This window comes from Lactuca sativa, chromosome 8, assembly GCF_002870075.4.
Source record: "Lactuca sativa cultivar Salinas chromosome 8, Lsat_Salinas_v11, whole genome shotgun sequence".
Taxonomy (NCBI): domain Eukaryota; kingdom Viridiplantae; phylum Streptophyta; class Magnoliopsida; order Asterales; family Asteraceae; genus Lactuca; species Lactuca sativa.
In genome coordinates, this window is record NC_056630.2 from 53,670,800 (window position 1) to 53,681,639 (window position 10,840).

Genomic DNA, 10,840 nt, shown 5'->3' on the forward strand with positions numbered 1-10,840 from the left:
ATCTGGCCCCTGGACTTGTATGTAATACCAAGATGTGGCCCCTAGCAATGTCAAAGGAAGACCATGATTTGGTCCATGGCACAAAGTGAATGTAAGACTATGATTTGGCCCATAACATTCACTTGGGGTTGGTGTAGGCCCGTTATTTCATGTATGATTGTTATGCATGTTGATAGGAGATTTGGCATGCCGACGCTAGAGCGGAGGACCTTATTTGGATGTATTGTATTTATGATGGAATATTTGGTATATTAGGGAACTCACTAAGGTTTATTCTTATAGTCGTAGATTAAATATTTTGCAGGTTACTTATGAAAAGAGCTCGGTTGGACTATACACACGCATCAAAGATATTTGTTTCTACGGTTTTGTAAACTGAACTCTGATAATGTATGATTTTCAATCAATCAAATGTTATTCAATGGTTTTTGAAACAAATGTTGAATTTGTTAATTTATTTTATGAACAAAAATCTCTTTGTAATTTTTGGGACGTTACATTTATAACACTAGTTTTAACATCATCTTTGGTTTCCTCAAAAGTTGGAATATGTTGACCATTATTGATGATGTCCATCATATTGTGATCCATGGTTTCAAGAACAACCATGGATTTTCTCTTCCATATGGCAAAGTTCTTTTCATCAAAATGAAGAATCTTGTTCCTTGACGTAGTACCCATAAAGATTTTGGATTCAGAAGAAGACGAGGTTGACATTGCTTAATAACTAGAGACTTACTCTGATACCAATTGAAGGATCGTAATTAACATTGAATATATCAAGAAATGAGAATAAGATCAAAATTAATCAAAAACCAATTTCGATTAAGAAATCTCTCACAAAGAGAGAATACATAAAGTGGTGATTTACATTATAACCTAGTGTAACTTATATACTAGGTTGATGACTATTATGGAATCAAATTTCTACATATCATGGATAAGAATACAAAGATAACTACAATTTATAAAAAGATATATACTATACAAAAAGATCTTATCACTAAGATAACGGATCAGTAAATTAAAACATAAGAAACATGTCAGGCTGTAGTGAGGCTTCGTCGGTGGTTGATGGCTTTGATTAATGAGTAAGCGTGGCATATGTTTGATTCATCATATTATAAAGTTTGACCTTACATATACTGATTATTCTTGCATTTTCACTTTAAGACAATTACTAACCGAATGGAGGTTAGCTAATGACTAGTTAGTTGTTAAAAGTTAGGATAATGACTTAAAATGGTAATATATTCTTCGATTTATACACATTTGGTCACTGAGTTTATTTTTTGTTCACATTTACACCTTCAACTTGTTAAACTGTACACATTTAGTCCTTATGACCGGTTATTTCAGGTTAACCGGTAAAAATGTCTAAATAGGGTAATATATTTCTCATTTTGTACACATTTAGTCCTTAATATTTTTGTACACATTTAGTCCTTAATTTTTTTTTGTTGCAAATTTTTTTTTGTTTTTTGTACTCATTCAATACTTATTAATGTTTTCTTTAAGTTTTTCTCATAACATCTTACATGCAACAATCATTAACGAGATCTTTTAGACTTTTGATACTTATGTCCATCGCGATCTCGACTACTTGGTTGCTTAGGTCATGTGTTATGAACATCATAACTTTTTCATTCTATCTCGGATTTTAACGATATTTATATCTATGTGTTTGTATTTTAGTCTACTACAACTTTCGTTTAGATTACTTCCGTTAAAAAGTAATATATTTTTTAATTACGATCTTTATATCCATACGTTTTTTTATGAATGCATTTATGGATGTTTATTTTTATAAAATCGTAAGTAAAAATATATTATATTTTAACGGGAGTAATCTTAACGAAAGTTGTAGTAATCTTAATGAAAGTTGTAGCAGACTTAAAAAACGAACACGTAGACATAAAGATCGTTAAAATTAGATATTGTATGAAGAAGTTACGACGTTCGAAATACAAAACCAAAGCCAAACCACAAGACCTATGCAACCAAGCAGTCGAGGCCGCGATGAACATAAAAATCAACAGCCCCAAACACCTCATCAATTAGGGACGGACGTGGGATTTGGTAGTAGGTGTTACCGGTCCGTAGTAGGTGTTGTCGGTAAGTAGAAAAAAGAAAAAAATCGATAAATATCGAAAAATTTACACTGCGTACAGAAAAAGCAGGGGTTGTCAGTGCCACTGCGGGCACCCAAAGAGAACCGTCCCTGTCATCAATGATAGTCTCATATTAGATGTCATGAGAAAAACCTTAAATAAATCATTCATAATACTGAATTTGTACAGAAACAAAAAATGACTTATTTTGTAACAAAAAAAAAATTAAGGACTAAATATGTATAAATATATTAAGGACTAAATGTGTACAAAATGAGAAATATATTACCCTAATAAGTCAGATTTTTCGGCTAACCTGAAGTAACCGGTCCTAAGGACTGGATGTGTACAGTTTAACAAGTTGAAGGGGTAAATGTGGACGAAAAAAAAATTCAGTGACCAAATGTGTACAAATCGAAAAATATATTACCCTTTTAAGTCATTATCCCTTAAAAGTTAGTATCACCAAGTTACTATTATTCGTCAACGTCTGGAGTAGAACTTATGTCCTCCAATCTATGAGACAAAACCTCTGCCAACTGAGCTAGTCCCACATTGACAACTATTGTTTCATTCACCAATGTGATCTTTTTATGGTTTTAGTGTTTTACAATTTTTGAAGCAAATATTGTGTTTATAGTTGTTTGATTTTGTAACTTTTAAAATGTAATATATATATATATATATATATATATATATATATATATATATATATATATATATATATATATATATATATATATAGAGAGAGAGAGAGAGAGAGAGAGGAGAGTTCAATTGAGAAAAAAAAGGTTGAGAATGGGGGAATCATTCTCACCCAATCATTTATTTTTGCCACAAAAGCCTCCGACGTACCAGCGGAAATGAGAAAGGATGCACATGTGTTTTCCAACAAAACATGTTTCCTTAAACTATGGTAAGCATTACCTTAATATATACAAAAACATAGTTTTTTCGTTTTTTTTTTAATTTTTAAGAAGCTATTTTTATCGAAAAATGATTTTAAATATACCAAAATTCATGATTTTTTATTCTCTACAAATAGACATCCATATTGATATACTTTTAAGATAAAATAATTTTTTTTTTATATTTTTAGCTATCGTTATTCATAAGTGAATAAAAATGAATCAGGTTTTTCCTACACTACATTCTAGGGGTGTTCACGGTCCGGTTTTTTTGGTTTTCAAGTCAAACCGAAGCCAAACCGTTAGTAACGGTTTTTGTCAAGCAAAAACCAAAGCCGAACCGTTGAAAATGTAAAACCGATCCAAACCAAACTGTTACTAACGGTTTGGCTCCGGTTTGGTTTCACAGTTTGGGCTTTTTAGGCCCATTTTAGTTGAGTCCATTATTAGACTCATTTAGTAAAAAATCTGCATAATTAAAACTATTAGAACAACTACAATTCTGCCAAAAACTATTAAAAAAACTACAATATTAAAGTTGTCAAAACAGCTAAAAAAACTACCAAAAGAGTAAATAAAAAGCAGTAAATGAAAACATCAAATATTGTTTCATTACATTAAAGATTAGACTAATACACGCAACCATTACATCAAACATTCCAAACTGTAAATCTCTACGAAACTGTGTAACCGTGAATGTGTGATGGAGCTGTGAAACTGTGAATCTGATAAAAATGAATCAATCAAAATAAATAACGAATTTCATTAGAATAAATATCGAATTTGATCAGAACTATCAATCAATAAAAACGAATTTCATCAATAGATTATCAGTTAAATCTGGGAAACAAAACAATCACCTAAGTGTGGGATCCTGTGAACTCGATATCAACATAGAGTTTCAAAAGATTCTTCACAAGATACTGAACAGAGAGTTGGTGCCCCTAAAAAGTATACTGGTAGCAGAAGATGAGCCACTGCACACACACACAAGTAAAAAGACATAAATACCCTTTGTAAGCAAATAACATAAGATGACAGAATTAACAAATAAGTTGATAAATACCTCTGAGGCATCCAAAAATTAAAGACTTCAACCATTTTGGCTCTTAATAAAGGGTTCCTTATGTACTCTAGACCTACCATGAACATGATAATCAAGTTCATAAAATCATCCTGCCAAAGAAAAAGACCAGTGACTTGGTTGACCAGAACTTGTTGTTTCTTGAGTATCTTACTTGAAATCCAAAAGAGATAAGAGTATCTTACTTGCACAATCGAAGCATAACAGCACCAAGGTTCACAAACATGCATGAACTTGCATAAGACATAGGATCAACCTATCACCAATCACAAATTATCTAATATTAATAAAACTTTCACCTGGATAGATATAATATGCCTTTATGGTCTAAAAAGTTTTTTTACCTGGATATGAGCCCTTTGATGCATTTTTTGTTGAAGATGAGCCCTGGATATGAACACTTAAGCACAGTCCCTCTTAAATCCTCATCCAACTGCTTCAAGATCGTTTCCACCACCAAAAGTATCGATTGAACTAGAAACTTCAGAGAAAATCAAAGGCAAAAATGGAGAAACATTCAATTTATCTCTTTGGGAATCGGCAAACATATCGGGGTCACCTAAGTGGATTCTACAATATGACACTGTTAATTTCTTAGCCTGATTTACAACTAACTCTGTCTGAACCCTAACTGATTTATCTTTCATATTAGTCGACAGTTAATTTGGCGCAAACTTGTATCTATTTGAGTATTAATCAGATTATCAAAATCACTTTTGATCAGAAGTTAGAGTTGAGATTAAAATTAAAAAAAAATCAAAGGATTTGTTCAGAAAGGAATAACGAGAAGCGGACCTGCAAACGGAGTCGGGGGCGGAGTTGCTGCAAGCAAGGTGTCGAGGTGTAGTCGGAGTTACTGCAACGAAGGAGTCGAGGTGCAATCGGAGGTATGCAATTATGCGCAATCAGTTTACATCTTAGATAAGTGAAGAAGAAGTGATGAACAACGAAGGGGAAACGACTTTGAGTCTTCTACCTGAGGAATGAGGCTGCGTGTTTTGCGATTAGGGTAAAAGAAAGGGAGAAACAATCAAACAACCTAATTCTGTCTGGACTGGACTGTGAGATTAGGAAATAGGCACTTCTCATTTTTATTGGAGTTAAACTAGTATTGGGCTAGTATTGGGCTGTTGCAATTAAAATATTAAATGTTGTGGTTTAAATTTTATTATTTATAATAACAATTAACATATAATATAATAAAATACAATTACATATAAAAAATAAATAATATATATAAATTTTACGGTCCGGTCCGGTTTTAAAACGGTTTGAAATCTTAAAAACCGTAAGTCAAACCGTTCACTACGGTTTGAAAAGTTCAAAACCGCAAGCCAAACCGTAAAGAAAAATACAAACCGTAAAACCAAACCGATGACCGGTTTGGCCGGTTTCACGGTTTCAAACCGAACCGCGATCACCCATAGTACATTCGTTATTCACTTATGAATAAAAACTATGATTAATATTTTTTACAATTTAAGTATCATTCATATATGAATATAGCATATACTAAACATAGTATATTCATATTTAAATATTAGACGATGCATTCACTTGTAAATATTACATAGTATATTCACTTGTGAATGTTAGATGGTATATTCACTTGTGAATATTAGATGATATTTTCATATGTGAATATTATATAGTATTACATGGTATATCACATGAGAATAGTACATAGTATATTCACTTATGAATATTAGATCGTATATTCACTTATGAATAATAGTTGGTATATTCATATGTGAATATTACACAGTATATTCATATGTGAATATTGTACAGTATATTTATATATGAATATTACAAGGTGTTTTCAGAAATATATATAATTTTTATATGTTATTCACATATGAATAACATACAGACTTGCATATTTGTTTTGTGTTTTAATAATCACATATTGATTCAGGTGAGAAAACATATTCATATATGAATATAACGTGGTAATTTAGTTTATGCATTTCATTAAACAGTTGGAGTGCATACAAGTTAACTTTTTTATAAATGCGATAAATATGATACTTTGACTATTTAAATCTTACAAAATAGTAGATTGGTAGAGAAATATATGAAAATTTTCAAACAAAAAATGATTTGATCTTTTTCTAACCTTAATTTCGATGTTTTATTTGATGATCGATGTTGAATAAATGATACGAATTGAATTTTTTGTTGATTATCGATGATGTTGATCTAATGATGCTGGAAGTATAATTAATCATAGATGTTGAAGATATGCTCGTATTCAAGCAGAATTGAAGGTTTGATTGAAAGAGCAAAAAACGAATTTTTGTTGTCAACTGTTGAATGGTGTCGACGATTGATTAACACATGATGACGTTGATCGATGATTTAATTGAAGAAATCTTGATGATTTTTGAAGGTTGGAGGATAAATTTGGATGATAACGATCGATTAGAATGAATTTCAACTGTTAGCTAATTTTCTACACTTACGTATTTATGATTGAAGGCTATTATATCATATTTACAAGTTTGTCACCGTGTCTTTTTATGCTTAGATTAAATGAGTGGCTCAGAATGATTATCTCATTCTCAACTTTTTTTATTTTCTCAATTGAACTCACCTCTCTCTCTCTCTCTCTCTCTCTCTCTCTCTCTCTCTCTCTATATATATATATATATATATATATATATATATATATATATATATATATATATATATATATATATTATTAAATAGATACCTAATACTTAATACTATTTATATATTTATGTTTATCCATTTTGGTCATGTCTCGCATGTTGGTCCATAAGCTCAGGCCCGACCCTAAGTATATGCGGGTTGTTCAAGGCGCTTGACTTACTACTACTAGTATTGTTGGCCCTTGTCCGAAACTTGACCTATATAACTCTTGCTTCTATTTTTTTTTCAATTGCTTTCTTTCGTAATTCCTCAAATTTTAACGTAGCAAACCCCACATTAAATTAAAATTAAAACATTTATAGCCAAGGGAAGGAAAGAAGAACCAGGTTCAACTTTTTTTTTTTAGTTGTAGTATTTACCATGCATTGTTTATTGTATTTTTTCATATATTCATCAATATTGTTTTTTTTTCTAATCCAGAGTTGTAACTGTTATTGACATTGCTCCATTTGAACTCAATTTGATTTAGTCAAATTTTAATAGAAATAATGAATTTTGGTTATAAGTAAAAAAAAACCCTTATATTTAGGGCCTATATTTTGGTTTTTCGCATAGAGCCTCTAAAATCAATGGGTCGATCATGATAAGCTATATGCATCATCTGAATCCAAACATCGTAAACGTCTCGAGATATAAATATAATAATTATATAAAAGAAAAAGAAATATGATTTTGTATTAAACCGTTTTGGAAATTTTTCCAAAAACATTTTCGAAAAGGCATCCGTAATCGACATATAATTCATTATGCCTCGCTTCCGCGTAAGAGCGGGTTCAGTTGGAAGAAGGTTGGCCGGCTTCACCAACACCCTCATCCCGCTCTCATCTCTTTCTCTTTCAATTTGTACTCTATGCTCCCTAATTTTTATCTAAGTGCATGGGTTTTGAGGGTTGAGAGAGATGAATTTTCATATATTGAAGGTTACGTGAGATGGAAGTAAGAGGAAATTGAGAAAAACTGATATGATGTCTATGTAAAACATGAATTGTGAGCGTTGAAGGAAATGGTTTCTCTCCATCCGATAACTCAGCCAATATGCAATAATTATATAAAACAAATTAATAATTCAATAAATCGAAAAATTGAAAAACAAAGTATCATTTTATATGGCTAAGGAGGAAAACAGCAACAAAACTCATGTTTAAGAGCCGATTTGCAAGAAATACAAAATTGGTCTAAAACCGCAAAGCTCGGTCCGAACATTTCTGTAATTTACTCAAAAAAACATTTCAAACAAAACTCAATGATTTTGACAAGATAGAAAAAGTTTCCACATGCTTATTTATCCCTATCAAGAAACTTCTTTGATGTTTTGTCACCTAAATGTTAATGCCTTTTCACATCAAGTACATTAGATATCATGATTACTAATAAAGGTATAAACATAATAACCAAAGTACCAAACTAAGTTTTTACAAACAATATAAAGAAAGTTAATAATATAACATTAATATATTATCTAAAGATGCTTGTACAAGTTATTATACATTACATGACCAAATTAAAGAAAATAACTACCATAAACACAATCCAAATCCCATCCAACTTATATCTTGAAAAACTAAAAGAAGTCTCGTTACCTAAATGAAAACTACCCAACTTGGAATTTGAATCACCAAAACTAACCTCAATTGACTTCACTTCTTCTTCACAAGCCTTTACCCCAAAAGGGCGTAAACTTGTAGTAGGCAACAAATTAATCGGCAAACACAAGTTCGAATTGTTCCAAGCTCCAAATCGCCTACCCATTTTACCATAAAACCCTCCATCAAATTCAAGCTTTCCGCTTAGATTGTTTCCATATACATATATCGAACTTAGATCATGTAATTTTGCCAACTTTGGTGTAAGATTTCCCGAAAGATAATTGTCATTAAGACCCAAAAATCTTAGCCTTTTCATCTTAGAAATGGACTCCGGAATGCCACCTGTTAATTGTGTGTTTGAAAGATCCAACACCATGAGCCTTTTGAGATTTTGCCACTTGATGCCCATGAGATCACTTCCTATAGGGTTTCTTGATAATATCAACTCTTTTAAAGAACCCATTTCTTGAATTGACCTGGTCAACCCACCTGAAATCTTGTTGCTACTTAGATCCAAAAGGGTTAGATTCTTTAAACTGCTAACTTCATCTGGGATTTTGCCTTCTAATTGGTTTTGACTCAAGTCAAGCTTCAAGAGAGAAGTCAACCCACCAAAAGTCAACGGTATACTCCCGGATAATGAGTTTCTACTCAAGTCTAATATTAATAGCTCACTTAAATAACCATAATTGTCTCCTATTTCGCCTCTGAACCCATTTTCAGATAACACCAATCTTTTCAAATGAATCAAGTTGCCGATGTTCGCCGGTAAGCCACCGGAAAATCCGTTTCCGATCACCACTAAAGATTGAAGCTTGTGGAGTTTACTAAAAGCGAGTGGGATTGGTCCCGTGAGACCAGGGTTTGATCGGAACTCCAGTGACTCTAGGCTGCCGGAAAACTTAGTCCAGTTTTCTGAAGGAATGACGATCGGTGGTTCATGAAAGCAATCGAAGAATGCAAGCGATTTTAGGTGTGTGAGTTTAAACAAATCGGGTCTAAATTCAGGATGTGAAGCACAGGAGAGTGAGTTATCATGAAGCGAACCAATATTTAAGTCTGTCACATACCATAATTCACCATAAATATCGCAAGAAACACCCTGAAAAATGTAAACAACGATTAATGTACGAAAGAAATTTGACTTCAAAGACTTGGTTTTTGAATCAGAAGTGTGGGGTACCTGAATAGGAGTCCATCCACATGGATCGGGATAAAGATCTGAGCCATTCCACCATGAACCCACAAAACCTTGAATAGCAGAGTACAAAGCTTCTTGCTCTGTTTTCGCCATGGGAGCTTCTCCTTCAACAACTTCATATTCGCCTTTCTCTCCATTGACGTACATTCCAATGATGGTTACAGTTACAATCGTAGCAATGAAAACTTTACTGAAATAACCCATCGCCAGTTGTATGTTTAAGTTCACCCCCCGCCACTCAACGATCCAAACAAAACAGAACAAAAATTATCAAACTTTGAATAATGCAATTAGAAAAATCTTGGAATTCGAAGATGCTGTATCCGTAATCCAAATCCAACAGAAAGACGAATCAGTTTTCTTGGTAATTACAGGAAGATTTTAGCCGAATTGAAGTAAAACAGAATGAAACGGAACCGAAAGTTGAAAAACAGAGCTCATGAACTGATACTAATGAACTGAAAGAAATCGAAATAGGGGTTCCTTGAAATTACATAAACTGAAAACCCCAGTAAGATTACACGAAGGAAGATGAGTAAATTAGGAAATGAAGAACATGTAAGGTAGGTTCAGACTTCAGAGTGTCGAACTCTGGTTTCCATAATATTGTATAGTGAAGCTATGAGTTGGAAGAGATAAACAGAAAATTTGTAGTGTTTCAGAGAAGCAGCAGCCAGCAGGATCGTACATGGCACAATATCTAACAGCTAAAAGCCTAACTATTCACACTTTTCTATGCCACTCTTCCATAAATGTTTAGATTATGGGATTCCTACTTTACGATTGTTAAAATCAGTAAAGAAAGATTAAAGTACAAGTTTTGTTGCATAGGGTACAAGTTAGGAAGGAAGTAATGTTTTTGATCGAGTAATTGTTATTCTGGGAAAAGAATAAACGCCGGATGCCATGTGTGAGTCTATTATTAAAGGTGCAGCCACCTTTGTAACTATTGAGATTGTAAGTTTGTTATTATGAATGATTTTATAGTTACGATTAATAAATACATATAATAAATGTTCTGTTTTGTCAAGTAAATATTGCATCTTGTTTTAAGTTTTTTATATATTCGAATTATCATGAGAACTTTAACCGAAATTAAAGAATTAATTGATCAAGAAATTGTATTGGACATTTGGAATAACAATTTTAGTTCATCATGTCCATTCAAATCTATATGTTTTGACATTTAAAGAGAATTGAGGAGACATTTTTGTTTGTTTTATGATATATACGAATGTCTTGGCATTGTCCAATGCCTGGAGAAGAGACACTTG

General features: G+C 32.3%; 1 protein-coding gene across 1 annotated transcript; it reads right to left on the bottom strand.

The window, feature by feature from the left end:
- Positions 1-8,203: 8,203 nt before the first annotated feature.
- LOC111899945 (piriformospora indica-insensitive protein 2) lies at positions 8,204-10,301 on the bottom strand. Its single transcript, XM_023895825.3, has 2 exons — positions 9,549-10,301; positions 8,204-9,467 (listed from the first exon to the last, which is right to left on the bottom strand). The coding sequence occupies exons 1-2, from the start codon at positions 9,768-9,770 to the stop codon at positions 8,268-8,270; spliced, it is 1,422 nt and encodes a 473-aa protein (XP_023751593.1). The 5' UTR covers positions 9,771-10,301; the 3' UTR covers positions 8,204-8,267.
- Between the last annotated feature and the right edge of the window lie 539 nt (positions 10,302-10,840).